We start from the raw sequence: 21737 nt of genomic DNA on the forward strand, positions 1-21737 counted from the left end.
TTATAAAATTTTCAAAAGCAACAATAAAAAGTGTATAATTTTTAAAATTCCAAATAAATTGAACAGGCCAGGCTTGGTGGCTCATTCCTGTAATCCCAACACACTGGGAGGCCAAGGTGGGGAAATCAAATGAGGTCAGGAGTTTGAAACCAGCCTGGCCAATATGGTGAAACCCCGTCTCTACTAAAAATACAGAAAATTAGCTAGCCGTGTTGGCAGGCACCTGTAATCCCAGCTATTCAGGGGGCTGAGGCAGGAGAATTGCTTGAATGTGGGAGGCGGAGGTTGCAGTGAGCTGAGATTACGCCACTGCACTCCAGGGCGAGACTCCGTCTCAGGAAAAAAAAAATAATAAAACAAATAAAATAAATTTAATTTTCACAAAGTGAAACAGGAACACAGACAACTACTGAAGATTAGAAAAATGAGGATAACAACGAAAAAATATTAAAATAGAAAACAAAAATTGTGGGTGTAAAAAATACAAAAACTAAGTGAAAAATTTCTTAAAAGAAAAAATTGTGTAAATAGGGCAAAGCTGAAAAGCTGAACAAACAAACTAGGATATACCCAAACATCTATGTATAACAAACACATATATAAACAAAATTTCAAAAATCACAGATAAGAAGAGAATTTTGGGAGCTGCAAGATAAAAATGATGGTCATTTATAAGCATAGTCTTATGAGATAACCAATAAATTGATCAAAAAAATTTTTGTAGGTCAAAAGGAAACTGTGATATTGTTATTAAAGTTATAATAAAAAAAGATGTCAAGTGGGAATAGTACCATCACCAAAATTGTGCTACCAAATAAAAAGAAGTCCTTCCAAAATAACCAAATCCTGAAAGTATATTGGCACTGCATATGCCCTACATATCAAGGATGCTGAAAGGAGTTTTTTTCCACAGAAAATAACATAATGCAAGAAAACAACACATAATCATATGAAGAAGATATGTAAGTTTCTGGAAAAGATAGGCACATTCATAAAAATGGAATTTCTTACTTAACTAATGTTATTTAGTTATGTTAATCATAATGGTACAGTTTAAAAGATAAAAGTATGGAAATTATGAACATCTGTTAATGAATAGACAACATAAAAAATATAATTAGTAAAATCAATAACAAATGTGAAGGCAGATGTAATAATGAGGAATTTCTGTATGCAACTGAAGTTAATTTTTTACTACATTAAAATATATTGTTGGATCTTTTAGAGGTTTTAGATAATCCCCCAAGGTACTACTAAGAAAATATCCGAGGCCAGGCACGGTGGCTCACGCCTGTAATCCCAGCACTTTGGGAGGCCGAGGCGGGCGGATCACAAGGTCAGGAGATGGAGACCATCCTGGCTAACATGGTGAAACCCCGTCTCTATTAAAAATACAAAAAAAAAAAATTAGCCGGGCGTAGAGGTGGGCGCCTGTAGTTCCAGCTACTCGAGAGGCTGAGGCAGAAGAATGGTGTGAACCCGGGAGGCAGAGCTTACAGTGAGCCAAGATCGCGCCAGGGCACTCCAGCCTGAGCAACAGAGCGAGACTCCGTCTCAAAAAAAAAAAAAAAGAAAATATCCATATAGATACACAAAAGAAAATAAGAAAAAAGCTCAAAGCATGTCAACACAAAAATAAAAAAATCTTAAAAAGGAGAAATTAAGACACAAAGATATAAGAATCAAAACAATTATTTTATTAACAGTAAGTTTTTCTCTTTCAGAAAACTATTTAAATATAATTATCTTTCCAATCAAGAGACATACTTCTAAAAAGGCTCATTAAAAAATTTTAAAAATCAAGATTCAACTTGCCTTTTTACAAGAGTCAGCTGAGATCTAATGACAAGAAAAGACTGAAAGTGGCAAGACCAAGTAGAAATTTCATGTAAATACTAACAAAATGAGAGCAGAAGAGGTCAAAATAATATTACACAAGCTACATTGTTAAAGTCAAAAGCTGTCATATTTTATAAAATGTACTTTAAGTTAAAACTTCAAAAAAGAAGGACATTAAACAATATATAGATTAATTCATGGAAACCTATGACAAATTTGTTTATCCATGTGTGTATTTGTGCGTGTGTGTGTCTCAAATTGGGGTTTCAAATATATAAAGCAAATACTAACAAAGTTGAATAAATAGAGCAATATAATTATAGTAGGATATTTCAATACCCCACTTTCTGTAATAATAATAAAACAAGACAGTATATTAGTAAGGGAACAGAGGACTAGAAGGCAGTAAAAAACAATTATTTCTAATGAAGGTATAGAGAACACTCCTCAACATCATCAGGATACATAGCCTTCTCAATAGCTCATAAAACATTCCTCTTTATAGACCACCTGTTAGGTCAAAAACAAAGTCTTAACACATTTTTTTAAACTAAAATTTCATAGATTACTTTCTATGACAAAAATGGAATTAGAGTATAAGACAATAATATAAATAACTGATAAATTTTCAAATATATACAAATGATACAACACACTCTTGAGCATGCACTTGTTGAAATAAACTTGGCTGGGTGCGGTGGCTCATGCCTGTTACCCCAGCACTTTGGGAGGCTGAGGCGGGTGAATTTAACTCCATCTCAAAAACAATCAAAAAGGAAATAATTAATATTGTGAAGATGTCTATACCGCTCAATTTAACCTATAGATTTAATGCAATATTTTTCAAATTTCTCATTGTATTTTTGAAGAAATAAAAACAGCAAATCCAAAACTATATGGAATCTAAAAAGACAAAGTACCCAACAATCTTCAAAAAAAAAAAATGTTGGAGGCATTACAATTTCTGATTTCAAAACACATCAAAAAGCTACAGAATTAAAACAATTTGGTATGAGCATAAAGATGAAAAAGTAGACTAATAAAACAGAATGCAGCACATGTATTATATCACCTTTCACATAATTACTGCAGCATTGCTACCGAAAGCCAACAGGTAAAAGCAATGCAAATTTCTGTCACCAAATCAGTAGATATAAATATACTGGCATATCACTCAATTTTCAAAAAGAAAATATTCTAACAACTATTAAGATAAATATTGATGACATTATGCAAAATAAAACGAGCCAGCCACAAAAACTGTATGAGATATATAAAGCAGTTATATGCTTAGAAACCGAAAAGAGTGGTGTTTTAAAAGTGCTAGGAAATGTGAAGAATTGGTAGTTGTTTAATGTGTATTGAGATTTAGCTTTGCAAGATAAAAATATTCTAGTGATATGTTGCATAATATGTCAACATAATTAATATAACTAAACAGAATATATATATATATTTATATATATTATTTTTTGAGATGGAGTCTCACTTTGTCTCCGAGGCCGGAGTACAGTGGCAAGATATCGGCTCACTGCAATCTCCGCCTCCCAGGTTCAAGCAATTCCCCTGCCTCACCCTCCTGAGTAGCTGGGACTACAGGCTTGCACCACCACACCTGGCTAATTTTTTGTATTTTAGTAGAGACGGGGTTTCCCCATGTTGGCCAGGATAGTCTCCATCTCCTGACCTCATGATACGCCTGCCTTGGCCTCCCGAAGTGCTGGGACTACAGGTGTGAGCCACTGTGCCTGGCCTAGAAATATTTTATTATAAATTTTCTTACGTGTTTTTGACAGATAACACATTTTGTTATGTGTTTCCCCCACACAAAAATAATATAGATTCATAAATAAATAGATGTTGAAATTAGGAGAATTTTTATGACTACTCACGTAGACAGGATTAAAAAACTGTTTCAGGCTGGGAGCGGTGGCTCGCACCTGTAATCCCAACACTTGGGGAGGCTGAGGCAGGCGGATCACCTGAGGTCAGGAGTTTGAGACCAGCCTGACCAACATGGTAAAACCCCGTCTCTACTAAAAATAGAAAATTAGCTGGGTATGGTGGCCTGTGCCTGTACTCCCAGCTACTCAGGAGGCTGAGGTAGGAGAATCACTTGAACCCGGAAGGTGGAGGTTGCAGTAAGCTAAGATTATGCCATTGTACTCCAGCCTGGGCAACAAGAGCAAAACTCCCTTTTAAAAAAAATAAAAAAAGAAAAGAAAAACAAAAAAAACCTGGCTGGGTGCCGTGGCTCATGCCCATAATCCCAGCCCTTTGGGAGGCCAAGGCGGGTGGATTGCCTGAGGTCAGGAGTTCAAGATCAGCCTGACAAACAAACATGGTGAAAACTCACCTCTACTAAAAATACAAAAATTAGCCAGGCATGGTGGTGCACACCTGTAGTTCCAGCTACTCAGAAGGCTAAGGCAGAAGAATCGCTTGAACCCAGGAGGTGGAGGTTGCAGTGAGCCAAAATCATGCCACTGCACTCCAACCTGGGCAACAGAACAAGAATCCATCTCAAAAACAAAAAAAAAAAAACAAAAAAAAAGAGACGGGCACGGAGGCTTGAGCCTGTTTAATCCCAGCACTTTGGGAGGCTCAGGAGGGTAGATCACCTGAGGTCAAGAGTTTGAGATCAGCATCGCCAACATGGTGAAACCCCATGTCAACATGGTGAAACCCCATCTCGACTAAAAATACACAAATTAGCCGGCTGTGGTGGCGGGTGCTTGTAGTCCCAGCTACTCGTGAGGCTGTGGCAGAAGAATCTCTTGTACCCAGGAGGCGGAGGTTGCAGTGAGCCGAGATCGCACCACTGCAATCCAGCCTGGGTGACAGAGTGAGACTCCGTCTCAAAAAAAAAAAAAAGAGAAACCTACTCTGAAAAAGCACACTAATGTGGAACTTCAAAACAATAATAAGAGAAATGTTTACTCATAAAATCTGGTATGCAACATTGATGTATCATTTAAACAAACATTGTTAGGCCAGGCGCAGTGGCTCACATCTGTAAACACAGCACTATGGGAGGCCGAGGCGGGCAGATCACCTGAGGTCAGGAGTTCAAAGACCAGCCTGACCAACATGGTGAAACCCCATCTCTACTAAAAACAGAAAAATTAGCCGCGCATGGTGACACATGCCTGTAATTGCAGCTACTTGGGAGGCTGAGGCATGAGAAATGCTTGAAGCCAGGAAGTGGAGGTTGAGGTGAGCCAAGATCGCACCACTGCACTGCAGTCTGGGTGACAGAGAGTAACTCTATCTCAAAAAAAAAAAAAAAAAAAAATTGTCTACGTAACTGCAATATTTAGCTGTTACTGTGTACTCATTAAATGCAGGTATTTTGCCCTCTCCCTCTCCCTCTCCCTCTCCCCACGGTCTCCCTCTCCCTCTCTTTCCATGATCTCCCTCTGATACCGAGCCGAAGCTGGACGGTACTGCTGCCATCTCAGCTCACTGTAACCTCCCTGCCTGATTCTCCTGCCTCAGCCTGCCGAGTGCCTGCGATTGCAGGCGCGTGCCGCCACGCCTGACTGGTTTTCGTATTTTTTTGGTGGAGACCGCGTTTCGCTGTGTTGGCCGGGCTGGTCTCCAGCTCCTAACCGCGAGTGATCTGCCAGCCTCGGCCTCCTGAGGTGCCGGGATTGCAGACAGAGTCTCGTTAACTCAGTGCTCAATGGCGCCCAGGCTGGAGTGCAGTGGTGTGATCTCGGCCCCCTACAACCACCTCCCAGCCGCCTGCCTTGGCCTCCCAAAGTGCCGAGATTGCAGCCTCTGCCCGGCCGCGACCCCGTCTGGGAAGTGAGGAGCGTCTCCGCCTGGCCGCCCATCGTCTGGGATGTGAGGAGCCCCTCTGCCTGGCTGCCCAGTCTGGAAAGTGAGGACCGTCTCTGCCCGGCCGCCATCCCATCCAGGAAGTGAGGAGCGCCTCTTCCCGGCCGCCATCACATCCTGGAAGTGAGGAGCGTCTCTGCCCGGCAGCCCATCGTCTGAGATGTGGGGAGCACCTCTGCCCTGCCGCCCCGTCCGGGATGTGAGGAGCGTCTCTGCCTGGCCGCCACGTCTGAGAAGTGAGGAGCCCCTCCGCCCGGCAGCCACCCCGTCTGAGAAGTGAGGAGCCCCTCCGCCCAGCAGCCACCCCGGAGCATCTCCGCCCGGCAGCCACCTCGTCCGGGAGGGAGGTGGGGGGGCCAGCCCCCCGCCCAGCCAGCCGCCCCGACCGGAAGGGAGGTGGGGGGATCAGCCCCCCGCCCGGCCAGCCGCCCTGTCCAGGAGGTGAGGAGCGCCTCTGCCCGGCCGCCCCTACTGGGAAGTGAGGAGCCCCTCTGGCCGGCCAGCCGCTCCGTCCGGGAGGGAGGTGGGGGGGTTAGCCCCCCGCCTGGCCAGCTGCCCCGTCCGGGAGGTGAGGGGCGCCTCTGCCCGGCCACCCCTACTGGGAAGTGAGGAGCCCCTCTGCCCGGCCAGCCGCCCCGTCCAGGAGGGAGGTGGGGTGGGTCAGCCCCCCGCCCGGCCAGCCGCCCCGTCCGGGAGGTGAGGGGCGCCTCTGCCCGGCCGCCCCTACTGGGAAGTGAGGAGCCCCTCTGCCCGGCCACCAACCCGTCTGGGAGGTGTACCCAACAGCTCATTGAGAACGGGCCATGATGACAATGGCGGTTTTGTGGAATAGAAAGGGGGGAAAGGTGGGGAAAAGATTGAGAAATCGGATGGTTGCCGTGTCTGTGTAGAAAGAGGTAGACATGGGAGACTTTTCATTTTGTTGTGTACTAAAAAAAATTCTTCTGCCTTGGGATCCTGTTGATCTGTGACCCTACCCCCAACCCTGTGCTCTCTGAAACATGTGCTGTATCCACTCAGGGTTGAATGGATTAAGGGCGGTGCAAGATGTGCTTTGTTAAACAGATGCTTGAAGGCAGCATGCTCGTTAAGAGTCATCACCACTCCCTAATCTCAAGTACCCAGGGACACAAACACTGCGGAAGGCCGCAGGGTCCTCTGCCTAGGAAAACCAGAGAACTTTGTTCACTTGTTTATCTGCTGACCTTCCCTCCACTATTGTCCTGTGACCCTGCCAAATCCCCCTCTGCGAGAAACACCCAAGAATGATCAATAAAAAATAAATAAATAAATAAATAAATAAAAATAAAAATAAATAAATAAATGCAGGTATTTTGAATCACTGGCATGCACTGTGTGGCAGTAAAATTTCAGAGAATATATGCAGTGTAATTATACACAGAAGATTCTGAGAAATTTTTAATAAATAACCATTTAAAAGAAACTAGTTACTTTTTATGTTTTAAATATCTTCTTACACAGAATGAAACTGCTATAACCCAACTTTAGAAGAAAAGAATAGACATATTGTTAAATAAAATATATATATATTTTGCAGAATAGGGTTAGACCCTCTGATATGTAAAACAAATATTAGGAAATAAACTACATTATTATTTAGATATAGGCTGAAGTTGATGAAAATTCTGTAATTCCCTTTTGCCTGCAGCAAACTTGAATTTACAAGTAACTATTTTAGTAAATATGGAGTACCTACTAATTATCTAATTTACTTCAGGCATACCATGCAAATTCTAGCACATTGTCCTAAATTTCTGAATCTAAAATTACGACAAATTTGAAATAGAAAACAGAAAGTAAAAATGTATAGGGAGAGTGACCTCACTAAGATGAAAAGATTAAAAGTCCCCTATTTTCATATCCTCTTACAGCAAAAAAAGGTTAGCTATCCCTGACAAAAATGCCTTTATGAGAAAACCAGGCATTATGGCTCACACCTGTAATGACAGCTTCATGGTACATTAAGGTAGGAGAACTGCTTCAGGCCAGGATTTTGAGACCAGTCTGCGTTATGTAGCAAGACCCCATCTCCAAAATAAGTGCCTGTAAGATTTGAGATCCAGGGAGGGAGTTGTGAAATGCTGTTAAAGCTTAAGATTGAGAAGTGTTCTATTCAGAAGGCAGGCCCTCATTCAGGTGGGAAACTACAAGACCCCTGGTTCTTGGCTACAGACCAGGATAGGGTTCACCCAACTTGGTCCCACTGAGAATTCTGAACTTACTCTGTAACTATCCGAAACTCCTCCCGGCCACAGTCTGGCAGAGAGGTCCTGCCATTCCAGAGACCTGGAGGAAGGTGCCCATTTACAGCCACGTAGGCAGGCCTGCAGACCTTGGCCTTTACTGTGGTCCCTGAAACAGTTCAATGACTCAGTTTCATTTACCTGTGCCACAGTTTATGGTCAGTTCTGCCTATATAGAAACCCACCCAGTTACCTGAGGAAATGCTCTCTGGTACACAGTGAAAGCCACACTCATCCACATCCTGATACAACGCCCACCATATGCAGAACCGAGTGCAAAAACATGTCCTAATGTCTGCCCTATGGAGCAAAGTCCTGAAGGATATGCAGTCTGTCCAAAAGTAAAATGGGAATTACAACTACCCAAGTCCCTGTATCAAGCCAACTAAAGGTGAACCCTAGTGCAGACCCGGCAGCCTTGTGACCAAGCTACAACCCCTCTTCACTACAAATTCAGAGGGAATCTCATCACACTAAGGGCCCAATAAAATATTTTTTACTTTCTAAAATTAGTTTATGAAAACTTGAAGAGGTGTTTTGTTTTCTCCATCAAATTCAGACACCAATACAAAACTATATTGTGCCCATTGTCAGTGCTTCTATTTTAATCTAGGACTGGAAGTATGTGGCAGAAGAATTAGTCAAATAAATAAAAAAATCCATTGAAATAGAAAAATAAGTAAAATGCTGTTTGTAGATCATACAATCTTATTTTTAAAAAAACCAAACACAGTACTTTTACATTTGCTGAGGTGTGGTTTACTTCCAACTATATTGTCAATTTTGTCAATTTTGTCCATTCAGGACATAGGCATGGGCAAGGACTTCATGACTAAAACACCAAAAGCAATGGCAACAAAAGCAAAAATAGACAAATGGGATCTAATTAAACTAAAGAGCTTCTGCACAGCAAAAGAAACCACCATCAGAATGAACAGGCAACCTACAGAATGGGAGAAAATTTTTGCAATCTACCCATCTGACAAAGGGCTAATATCCAGAATCTACAAAGAACTTAAACAAATTTACAAGAAAAAAACAACCCCACCAAAAAGTGGGCAAAGGATATGAACAGACATTTCTCAAAAGAAGACATTTATGCAGCCAACAGACACATGAAAAAATGTTCATCATCACTGGTCATCAGAGAAATGCAAATCAAAGCCACAATGAGATACCATCTCACATCAGTTAGAATGGCAATCATTAAAAAGTCAGGAAACAACAGATGCTAGAGAGGATGTGGAGAAACAGGAACGCTTTTACACTGTTGGTGGGAGTGTAAACTAGTTCAACCATTGTGGAAGACAGTGTGGCGATTCCTCAAGGATCTAGAACTAGAAATACCATTTGATCCAGTGATCCCATTACTGGGTATATACCCAAAGGATTATAAGTCATGCTACTATAAAGACACATGCACACGTATGTTTATTGCGGCACTACTCACAATAGCAAAGACTTGGAACCAACCCAAATGTCCATCAATGACAGACTGGATTAAGAAAATGTGGCACATATACACCATGGAATACTATGCAGCCATAAAAAAGGATGAGTTCATGTCCTTTGCAGGGACATGGATGAAGCTGGAAACCATCATTCTGAGCAAACTATCACAAGGACAGAAAACCAAACACCCCATGTTCTCACTCATAGGTGGGAATTGAACAATGAGAACACTTGGACACAGGGCGGGGAACATCACACACCGGGGCCTGTCGTGGGGTGGGGGGATGGGGGAGGGATAGCATTAGGAGAGATACCTAATGTAAATGACGAGTTAATGGGTGCAGGAAACCAACATGGCACATGTATACCTATGTAACAAACATGCACGATGTGCACATGTACCCTAGAACTTAAAAGTGTAATTAAAAAAACCCATACACAGTACATTAAAACCTGTCTAAACTAATAAATACACTAATTAAATTAGGAAAATATAAAATTAACATAAAAGTATATCTATGGTTTCATACAGTTTAACTATCTGATAAAATAAAGAAAAAATCTTATTTACTATAACATTAAATAATAAATTTCTGAGGAAAAAATTAACCAAGGAGGTAATACAAGAAAAAAGAATGAAACAATTGGAGAAGATCCAAGTAAATTTTAAAATAGTTTATGTCTATGGATTGAAAGATTACATATTACTGAAGTGCCATATTATCCAAAGTGATCTACAGATTCAATAAACTTCCTATTAAAATTGCAGTGTTTTTTTTTCACAGTAATCAAAAATACAATTCTAAAATTTACATGAAACTAAAATAAACTTTGAATAGCCAAAGCAATCATGAGGAAAAAGAACAAAGCAGAAGGATATCATACTTAAAATTTCAAACTATACATTTCAAGACTATATAGTAATAAAACAGAAAAATGAACAAAAAAATGGAACAGAAACTAATACTTTCACACACACATTTAAGACCTGATGCAAAAAGAGAACTTAAAGAGTTTTAGTTTCTCAAAATCATGCAGATACTTGTGTGTCCCCAAAACAATGGAAAAACAGCCAGATTGTGCAGTCTCTTATCTGTCATGAAGAGGACTTTGGCTCTCAGTGTGAACTTGAAGGAAGCTCACCGAAAGAAAAATAGAATTCTTAGAGAATTGAAAAGCATAAGACAGAAGATGCCCCTTTGTGAGAGCAAAATTAAAAGAAAAAAGAAAAGAAAAGAAAAAAAAAGCTGCCCAGGAACTATTTCCTTGGGAACACAGCTTCCCAAATCACATTTTAAGGACTCGCTTTCTCTTTGACCTTGGGACCTCTATCTGTGTTGTCTGTCGTATTCATTTTCACTCGCACCTACCTGGGGGTTTGGCAATCATCTCATGCCTCTTCATAGTTAAAGGTTTTTTTCCTTGCTCCAGACAGGTGATCAGGTTTGGTTTAGAGACAACAATACCTGTTTTATTAAGAATAAATAATATGAATCTTGCTCATATTCTCCAATTACAAGCTAGTACTGTGCTCAGCAGAGAGGATGTGATAAAGTATTCTAGTAAATTAATACTAAAATACTAAGTTATAACAGAAATTTTTTTTTCTTTTTTGAGGCAGAGTTTCACTCTTGTTGCCCAGGCTGGGGTGCAATGGCTCGATCTTGGCTCACCACAAGCTCCAACTCCAGGATTCAAGCGGTTCTCCTGTCTCAGCCTCCCGAGTAGCTGGGATTACAGGCATGTGCCACCACGCCCGACTAATTTTTGCATTTTTAGTACAGACAGGGTTTCACCATGTTGGTCAGGCTGGTCTCGAACTCCTGACCTCAGGTGATCCACCCGCCTGGCCTCCCAAAGTGCTGGGATTATAGGTGTGAGCCACCAAGCCTGGCCTATAACAGAAGTTTCTAAATATTTAGAAAATACTTTCAATTTGTAGGTTTCTTAATTTTACTACTGGGTTCTACTAAATCAAAAATTGGTGGTGGCAATTAGATTTTCAGGTGGGGGCAACAATATTTTATGCCACTAAATTTTTGGAATTACCACTAATTTGGAGTGAAGAACAAAGCTCAACTCAGGAATGAATGTGGAAAGTTTGGATTAAGATGAAACATCATGAAGAAATTCTTTTCTAAATGAAAAAATTCTGAAGATTTTTCTGGAAAAAGGGGATCTGAAACTCTTGTATGCAAAGAATAAATTACTAAAAAACATTCTACAAAAAAGAGAAATAAAACCTTTAGAGTAATATTATGAATTATGTACTCAAGTTATCCTCACCAAGGAAGATCAGGTTTCTGTAGTTCTCTAACATCACATCCCTATATAGATTCCGCTGTGCAGCGTCCAGGCAATGCCACTCCTCCAGAGAGAATTCTATGGCCACATCTCTAAATTGCAATGGTCCCTGAAAAACACATACACACTTATTTTTACCAAGTGGCCATGGGTGGAATTTTTAATTTGACTTCAGGTGAAATGAGAGAGTAAAGAGAAAAGGTTCTGACTTATAGGACTAAAATTATCCAATAAAATGATTTTCAACACAGAAATATTCTCTAATGTATTCTCTGACTCTGAGAAGAAAGAGCAGCACAAGATCCACAACATCAGTTCATATATGATATTTTTCTAGATAATAAAGTATAAAATTACGGCCATGAACACGAACATGTACATTTTTGAGTGGTATATTTACATCATACGGAATGAGTAGTGAATATTTTTCAGATAGAAAAGAAATGTTGGGTTAGAAGGCACCTCTCAAATTTTAATATGTACAATAAGCTGACGACCTTGTTATGCAGGTTTTTTTTTCCGAAAGATCTGAAATAAAGTCTTTCTTATTTATTTATTTATTTATTTATTTATAGATGGAGTTTCGCTCTTGTTGCCCAGGCTGGAGTGCAATGGCGCCATCTTGGCTTACTGGAAACGCCGCCTCCTGCGTACAAGCAATTCTCCTGCCTCAGCCTCCCGAGTAGCTGGGATTAGTCATGCGCTACCACGCCCGGCTAATTTTTTTTTGTATTTTTAGTAGAGATGGGGTTTCTCCATGTTGGTCAGGCTGCTCTTGAACTCCCGACCTCAGGTGATCCGCTGCTTCAGCCTCCCAAAGTGCTGGGATTATAGGCATGAGCCACCGCGCCCGGCCAATTTTTTGAATTTCTAACAAGCTCACCAGTAATGCCAATGTTTTTGGCCCCAAAAGGATATTTTTTCAAACATTTAGTAAGTGGAAGAGCCTGTGTTTTCCCCCACATTTTCTAGCCTATAAACAAAGAGCCCTCATTTATCAAAGAAAATATGTAGGAAAAAAATAAGAAAGGACAGCTGCCAGATTAAATGTGATGGTTTATGCACATTAGCTGCATAAAGATACTTAATAATAAAAATAACTCTATAGTGAAAAAAATCTCTCAGGGAGCTACTTAACCAAGTGAATCATTAACCATTAAGTGCACTAGGACAAATTTTTATGATATGCTAATGCTCACAGAAGAACACAGCATCACTGTTGAAATACTCCCCCCCAAAAAGTAAATTATAGTCTGAATTTAACCATAAAGAAACATCAGTTTTAGGCCGGGCGCAGTGACTCACGCCTGTAATCCCAGCACTTTGGGAGGCACGAGGTGGGCGGATCACGAGGTCATGAGTTCAAGACCAGCCTGACTAACAGGGTGAAACCTCATCTCTACAAAATACAAAAATTAGCCGGGCATGGTGGTGGGCACCTGTAATCCCAGCTACTTGGGAGGCTAAGGCAGGAGAATTGTTTGACCCCGGGAGGTGAAGTTTGCAGTGAGCCAAGATCGTGCTACTATATCCCTGGCCTGGGTGACACAGCGAGACTCTGTCTCAAAAAAAAAAAAAAAAAAAAAAACGAAACATGTTTTATGCAAACTTTAAAATACAGATTACTCCTCTGTTCTGTAATTTTTAGTAGTAATTTTAAGTAGGCTTCACTTAGCTCCCTAGAGAGCAGGTATCTCTTAATAATTTTTTTCATCTCATTTAAATAAGCATTTTCTTAATCTCGTTCTGCATAGAGCTAATAGAACACACAGATGGAGCCTCAACATTACATGTTCTCCATCTCTACTAAGGACCAGAGTTTTACCCAATAAGAAATCTTGAGCATCCACATCTTTCCATGTTCAACAGCCACAAAGGAAACATTTTTAATATTGCAGATTATAAATTCTTGCTGAGAATCCTGCATAGCATATAAGAAGCTATGATGCAGAGAATAAAGAGAAGGCTCTGAGATACAGGAAAGAAATATTTTTCAGAGACCCTTGACTATCATAAGAATTTTAACAAGTAGTTAAACCAAACTCATTAGGGCGGAAAAACACAAGTAGAGAAGTAAAGTTTTGTAAGTACTAAACACAAGGCAGTCCAGGAAGCAGAGTGGACACAGCTCTTCATCTGACGCATGTTTACCTGAAGGAAAGTTATTTTTTTCTTCCTCCTCCTTCTCTGGAATTCATTCTCAGATGAGACTCTCTGGATAAATTACATCTGCATCTTGAGAATATGCTTTAAAGGTGTCAGTATTACATGTTTACCTGATAGCATGACATCAATTGGCAGAAAAAGAAAAAGTTAACCCATTTCTGTCCTTTAAAACAGAAGAGATTCAGGAACAATGAGCTGCTCCATGAAAATAAAAATGTTTCTCCTTTCCTGTCCCCAGGTGCCCTCCCCTGCCACAGACACCAGCAATTTCTGCTACAGTAATGGAAATATGTGCCACACTGACCTGTCCCTACCAAGTCAAAACAGAATAGGCCCTGTGACCATCCTTTAGTGCAAAGGTGGAACTTAACTCTCATGAATGTATTTTGAAGCCCTCATACCTGATTCTGGCCTCACCTTAGAGTCATATGAGGCACTTCGTTAAACAACATGGATGCTTCCACACACAACAATAAACAGAAGCTGTGGGGAGGGCACAAGAGATTTCTGCAAATTGGCCACGTGATCCTAATGAGAAGCCTGGGCTGATAACCACTGAGCTAATCATTGCCTCTCAAGCTTTAAGGAGCTTATAATTCACTTGGTAATTTTGGCCCCACTTTATGTAATGTGATTCTGCAGGTTTGAAAAGGGTCCATGAATGGGTGTTTTAAACAAGTCCCCTGTCAATGCGGATGTTGCTCCCCCTTAGCTCATTATTAGCATTAGTTACAGAAGCAGGAACAACACAGGGTCCCTTACACTCAGCACTCTTGTCACAACCAAATACTTCTGGTACAGATAAGGACAAGCCATCTCCATCCTAAAGTTTTATATTCTTTGCTGGCTCTTTACAGACAAAACAGAAGGCAGCAATGTCTGAGTAAGTCTTGATTTAAAAAGCAACATGTACACATTTACTAATGCAATGTTTATTAAGCAGGTACTATGTGCTCAAGAGTATGATACAGAGCACTGTGCTGGGTATTCTCGTAACACCCTGGGAGCTGGCACTAAGGGTTTAATAATTTCCAGGATGTAGTTAAAGGTCCCAGCATTTTTATTTCTTCTATTTATCGGTCATCAAAATTTTTTAAAAAATTGTATAGAATAAAAGCTAAATATAGACAGATGGAAGAGATATAGAAGGAAGAGTTTAATGTATTATAGAGATAATTTTATTCTATTCATATTTACTTTTTTGTGACTTATGGAGCAACTACTGGATCTGCAGGAATAGAAAACAAGTTGCTAATTAGAATGTCTCTCCAAGCATTGGTTTTAATACATTTAAAAACTAAGACCCTAAAATACACACTTTATTTTTCTCATTTATATGCTTTTGGGTTTCAGAAAATTCTGAGCACCAGCTCTAGAAATGCAGTAGGATTTACCAGCCAAAACTCTGATCTCTTCTAATCAGTTCTGTGAGGCAAGACTCCATGGTAGGGTCAGAACTAAACAGTCGCTCTGTCTGGTCTGTGCCTCCAAGATGACAAAGAAAAGAAGGAACAATGGTCGTGCCAAAAAGGGCCGCGGCCACGTGCAGCCTATTCGCTACACTAACTGTGCCCGATGCGTGCCCAAGGACAAGGCCATCAAGAAATTTGTCATTCGAAACATAGTGGAGGCCGCAGCAGTCAGGGACATTTCTGAAGCGAGCGTCTTCAATGCCTATGTGCTTCCCAAGCTGTATGTGAAGCTACATTACTGTGTGAGTTGTGCAATTCACAGCAAAGTAGTCAGGAATCGATCTCGTGAAGCCCGCAAGGACCGAACACCCCCACCCCGATTTAGACCTGCGGGTGCTGCCCCACGTCCCCCACCAAAGCCCATGTAAGGAGCTGAGTTCTTAAAGACTGAAGACAGGCTATTCTCCGGAGAAAAATAAAATGGAAATTGTACTTAAAAAAAAAAAAAAAAGAACTAAATAGACTCCAAAAAGGGTGAATCTGAATAGGTCTGGGGCAGGGTGAAGACACTATGTAGAATTCTGTTCTCTATGCCACTGGGGTACTTCCAGTTTTGTTTTTCCTAAGCTTACCTAAAAGAAATATAAATCCAGAGTTTCTGCAATTTTAATCTTTTCTAGCCACTGCCCTGTCAACTTTATACTATATACTAATATGCAATTTAAACAAATCCCTTAAGGTCTTCTAGGGTAACTTTTTTTGTTTCGAGATGCAGTCTCACTCTGTCGCCTAGGCTGGAGTGCACTGGTGCGATCTTGGCTCACTGCAATCTCTGCCTCCCAGATTCAAGTGAATCTTCTGCCTCAGCCTCCCAAGCAGCTAGAACTACAGGTGTGCATCACCGTGCCCGGCTAATTTTGGTATTATTAGTAGAGATGGCATTTCACCATATTGGCCAGGCTGGTCTCAAACTCCTGACCTCATGATTCGCCTGCCTTGACCTCTCAAGTGCTGGGAATACAGGCATGAGCCACCGTGCCTGGTCTTTCTAGGGTAATTTTATTAGAAAATAAATACGTACACTTAAGGAAAAAGAAATAGAAATTATACTGCTAGGTGTAGTGTCTCACTCATGTAATCCCAGCACTTTGGGAGGCCGAGGTGGGTGGATCGCAAGGTCAGGAGTTCAAGACCAGCCTGACCAAGATGGTGAAACCCCATCTCTGCTAAAAATACAAAAATTAGCCGGACGCAATGGCAGGCACATGTAATCCCAGCTACTCAGGAGGCTGAGGCAGTAGGCTCACTTGAATCAGGGTGGCAGAGGTTGCAGTGAGCTGAGATTACACCATTGCACTCCCTCTCAAAAATATAAAAAAAAGAAATTATAACGGTTCTTCTCTTCATAAATATGCCTTCAGATGTAGACATCAGAAGCCACAGCAATATAAAGTGGCCTAAATAAAGCCCAAGATTTTAGACACATTGTATTTGTTGTACCAACCATATGATGCACAATTCAATTATTTATCCAGTTGCTAGTCTAGACTAAAAGTTTCTGGATTGTAGGAACCATGACTGTTTCATGTTTTTTTTTTTTTAAATGGCCATATGAAATGGAAGCTACTAGTTTATCTATCTGGGCCTCCAGATCTCCTCCTTGTTTATCATCCAAGTACCAGGAAACTGGAGAAACTCTCATCTGGGTACCAACCAAAGACACCTCTTGTATGAGGGGATGAACAAACACAGATGACTCATTTCTCTCACACTGAGACAGAAGCAAAATTAACTCCTGTCAGCCTGACACAATTCTGCATGGGACATCTCAAATGCCTCAAAGACACCTAGGTGATTTTGAAGGAATTCCCAGTGGCCCTGGGCCGCTGGGCCAATGATAAGCCAGGCTGGAGAGATTCAGGCTGATTCTAAATAGAAAATGGAACTTCCCTGGTGGAACTCCACAACCTGGATCACCCATTCTGATTTACTAGCTCTTGTGTAAGAGAAAGAACAAAAATACTCTACTCCAGTATCACATTTTACAGGTAAATATAGTTGTGGTTGTGGTCATGGCTCTGGATACTTTGCAGCCTTGATCTCTCACTACAGATTCTGCCATCAGATTCTATTTCCTCCTGGAGCCTCTGACATCACTGTAGCAGGTCAATGAACAAGATGTGAAACATCTCAAAGAGCCACACTCCCAAATGGGGGCTATAAGATGTCTATGTTGACATCTCACAATGCAGAAAATGCCTTTTGTTAGTTTTCTGTACATTCTCTATCCAAAGTCTGGCCCTTTTTTATCTGCAGATTCTAGGTAGGATCAACTTGGCTCTGTATCCTTTGGTGTTACAGCAAGTGGAGTACAATTAAAGGAGCAATCTTAAGAAAAAGCTCAGATTAGATATGAGATTGATCATGTCTGCCAGAAAATATTCCCCTAAAAGCAATTTCTCTCTCAACACCCAAAGTACACAGCTACTCTCAGCATGAGAAACATGAACATTATGGAGAAAGGGGGCAGATTTTCAGAATAATTTTATAAAGTTTCTTTTCCATCTCTGCTGCTCTCTCATCTCCTAGCCATTGAATAGGGGTTCTATATTTAAATACATCTGACAACTTCCAACACTTTTTGATGAAGAAATAGAATCTGACTGTGTGCATATAGTGGAATATATTAGAGCTTGCAATATAACTAACTAAAGAGCTATGTTGGTGGTGTTTGGGTGGCCACATCACCTGTCTTTATTTGTCCTGTAATAGCAGCATTCCAATTTAGTGAAATAAAAGATACTAAAATTGTGTTTACTCATAATTATCCCTATTGAATAAAGTAATAAACATGTCAGACTGATATCTACTATAACAATTTGGTAGTAAATTTTCTTTGGATATTAGATATAAATATCTAAGCATTAATAATTTTAATGAACTAGTCATAATGTATGTAGCATTTTTAAAAATTGCAACTATATTTCAATTAAAACACTTTTACACTTTCAAAAGTGTAAATAATATTAAAATAACCATTTAAGTGAAAAGGAATGCTTATACTCTGCTGGTAGGAGTGTAAATTAGTTCAACAACTATAAAAAGCAGTGTGGTGATTCCTCAGAAAACTAAAAACAATTATCATTCGACCCAGGAACCTCATAATTGGGTATATACCCAAAGAAATATAAGTTATATTATAAAGACACATCCACATGCATGTTCATTGCAGCACTATTCACAATAGCAAAGACACGCACAGGCCGTAAATGCCTATCAATGGTAGACTGGATAAAGAAAATATGGTATGGTCAGATGCGGTGGCTCATGCCTGTAATCCCAGCACTTTGGGAGGACAAGGCATGTAGACTGCCTGAGCTTAGAAGTTTGAGACCAGCCTGGCAACATGGCAAAATCTTGTCTCCACAGAAAATACAAAGAGAAAAACTGGCCAGGTGTGGTACCGCCCGCATGTAGTCCCAGCTACTTGGGAGGATGAGATAGGAGAGATTTGCTTGAGCCTGGGAAGTTGAGGCTAAAGTAATCCAATATCATGCCATGGCACTTTAGTCTGGGCAATAAGTGAGACCCTGTCTCCAAAAATAAAATAAAATAAAATAAAAGATTTAGTAAAAACAAAATATGGTACATCATGGAGTACTCTGTGGCCACTAAAAAAAAAGATCATGTCCTTTGCAATAACATTGATGAAGCTGGAGACCATTATTCTTAGAAAACAAATGCAGAGGCTGGGTGTGATGGCTTATACCTGTAATCCCAGCACTTTGGGAGGCCAAGGGGGGTGGATCACATGAGGTGCGGAGTTTGAGACCAGCCTGACCAACATGGAGAAACCCCGTATCTACTAAAGATACAAAATTATCCGGGGTTGGTGGCACGTGCCTGTAATTCCAGCTACTCGGGAGACTGAGGCAGGAGAATTGCTTGAACCCAGGAGGCGGAGGTTGCAGTGAGCCGAGATCACACCATTGCACTCCACCCTGGGCAGCAAGTGCAAAACTCCGTCTCAAAATAATAATAATAATAATAACAATAATAATAATAATAATGCAGAAACAGAAAACCAAATGCATGTTATTATTTATAAGTAAGAGCTAAATAATAACAACACATGAACACAAAGAGGAGAACAAAAGACACTGAGGCCTAGTTGAGGGTGGAGGGTGGAAGGACTAAGAGGATCAGAAAACATACCCGTTTGGTGCTATGGGTAGTATCTCAGTGACAAAGTAATCTGCACACCAAACCTCCATGACATAATTTTAGCTGTGTAACAAACCCACATGTGTACCCTGAACCAAAAATAAAGGTAAAAGAAAAAAAAAATCCCTGGGTGGGAGAGAGTGCAATGTAGGTGAGAGGACTGATTTTTGGTACAGATAGTGGTCCCAGTGGGGCTGTACTCTGATTTATTTCCGTGTGCATGCAGGCAGGTGAGATTATGAACAGCTGGTCCAAAATGCTAGGATGGTGGAGAAAACAGGTTGCTGCTGCAGATTCAGTGTCTGTGAGTGGGAATATGCTAGGAGACTTGTAGAGACTTGTGGATTCTTGGCAAGAAACACTAGGATCAAAAATGCCATTTTGGGCCGGGCGCCGTGGCTCATGCCTGTAATCCCAGCACTTTGGAAGGCTGAGGTGGGAGGATCACGAGGTCAGGAGATCGAGACCATCCTGGCTAACATGGTGAAACCCCATCTCTACTAAAAATACAAAAAAAATTAGCCGGGCGTGGTGGCGGGCGCCTGTAGTCCCAGCTACTCAGGAGGCTGAGACAGGAGAATGGCATGAACCCAGGAGGCGGAGCCTGCAGCGAGCCGAGATCGCGCCACTGCACTCCAGCCTGGGCAACACAGCGAGACTCCATCTCAAAAACAAAACAAAACAAAAACAAAAACAAAAAATACCACTGTGAGGTTCCTGAGGGTGGTGCCGAGTCCCGGGAGGAGTGTGGACACGTCAATGTCTAGTGTGTGTGTTCGTGAGTGGGTGGGAATCCTGTGGTGGCAGCTGTGGGAAAAGGGGGTCTGTCATCAGAGCTTCTTTTCTCTACATTTTCAGTCCTCTGTCACCCTGAGAGAAGACCTGGGATCACAGGACAACGGGCAGTGTGACAGCCTGTGTACGACAGAGCAGAGCCTCCCATTCCCAATCACCCAAAGTTTTATTCCAGGCCAGGCCTCCGTGATATCTTTTTTCTGGCACCATATCTGTAGAGTCTGCTGAACATCAAACAATTCTCCAACACTAACTTATTGTCTCACATTTGAATTCTGACACCACCCAGAGTCATTGTAGACCCTGATTCAGGGCTCAGTCCCGCAACATTGTCCTCATGGCAGATGCCAGTCACAAACCCCAAGGGCCCATCTATGCTTCTGAGCTACTGTTTAAAACCTGGGGAGTCCCATAACCTCTCTGAAGTTCAATAATTTGGTAGAGCTACTCACAGAACTCATCAAAATACTGTAGTTATCTTTACTGGTTTAATATATAAGATGCAGCCCTGGAAAAGCCAAATGGAAGAAATGCACAGAACAAAGAAAAGAGATGGGGAAAGATGAAACACATAGATAATCCTGGAAAATATTTCTGATTAATAAAATTCTCCATCCTTTGTGTGCTCCAGGAACAGTTTATGGAAAGAAACACCCTTCCCATTATGAGTTAGATGGTGCTCTCTTTTCTTACCTATCACACAGCCAGACACACACTCTGCACATTTTCTCTTTCTCATTAAAAAAAATCAGCTGAATTTGTTTTCAGTGGTCATAATGAAATATTTCTTTTCTTTTCTTTTTTTTTTTTTTGAGCCAGAGTCTCACTCTGTCGCCCAGGCTGGAGTGCAGTGGCACTATCCCGGCTCACTGCAACCGCTGCCTCCCAGGTTCAAGCCATTCTCCTCCCTCAGCTTCCCGAGTCACTGGGATTACAGGTGCCCACCACCACACCCGGCTAATTTTTGTTTTTTTTTGGTGGTGTTTTTGAGATGGAGTCTTGCTCTGCTGCCCAGGCTGAAGTGCAGTGGCGTGATCTCGGCTCACTGCAAGCTCCGCCTCCCGGGTTCACACCATTCTCCTGCCTCAGCCTCCCCAGTAGCTGGGACTACAGGCGCCTGCCACCACGCCTGGCTAATTTTTTTGTATTTTTAGTAGAGACAGGGTTTCACCGTGTTAGCCAGGATGGTCTCGATCTCCTGACCTCGTGATTCACCCGCCTTGGCCTCCCAAAGTGCTGGGATTACAGGCTTGAGCCACTGCGCCTGACTTGTGTTTTTTAAAATAGAGACAGGGTTTCTCCATGTTGCTCAGGCTGGTCGCGTACTCCCAACCTCAGGTGATCTGCCCAACTCGGCCTCCACAGGCTGAGTGCTGGGATTACAGGCGTGAGCCACCAGCCTGGCCTAAAATAAAATATTTCCTTTTTTTTTTTTTTT

General features: G+C 41.3%; 2 protein-coding genes across 3 annotated transcripts in view; one reads left to right on the forward strand and one right to left on the reverse strand.

The window, feature by feature from the left end:
• ZNF506 (zinc finger protein 506) overlaps positions 1–21737 on the reverse strand; it is a 31125-nt gene that overhangs the window by 4279 nt on the left and 5109 nt on the right. Inside the window, exons 2-3 of one of the 2 annotated variants that reach the window (XM_031004019.3) lie at positions 11685–11811; positions 10769–10864 (exon numbers count right to left, since the gene is read on the reverse strand). The exons of the other annotated variant lie outside the window; for it this stretch is intronic. Coding sequence (XP_030859879.1) covers positions 10769–10864; positions 11685–11811 — 223 coding nt within the window. The remainder of the gene's footprint in view (positions 1–10768; positions 10865–11684; positions 11812–21737) is intronic. 2 annotated transcript variants of the gene reach the window in all.
• LOC101129892 (small ribosomal subunit protein eS26-like) lies at positions 15360–15738 on the forward strand. Its single transcript, XM_019014849.4, has one exon. The coding sequence runs from the start codon at positions 15361–15363 to the stop codon at positions 15706–15708; it is 348 nt and encodes a 115-aa protein (XP_018870394.1). The 5' UTR covers position 15360; the 3' UTR covers positions 15709–15738.

The sequence above is a fragment of the Gorilla gorilla genome, chromosome 20 (genome assembly GCF_029281585.2).
Source record: "Gorilla gorilla gorilla isolate KB3781 chromosome 20, NHGRI_mGorGor1-v2.1_pri, whole genome shotgun sequence".
NCBI lineage: Eukaryota > Metazoa > Chordata > Mammalia > Primates > Hominidae > Gorilla > Gorilla gorilla.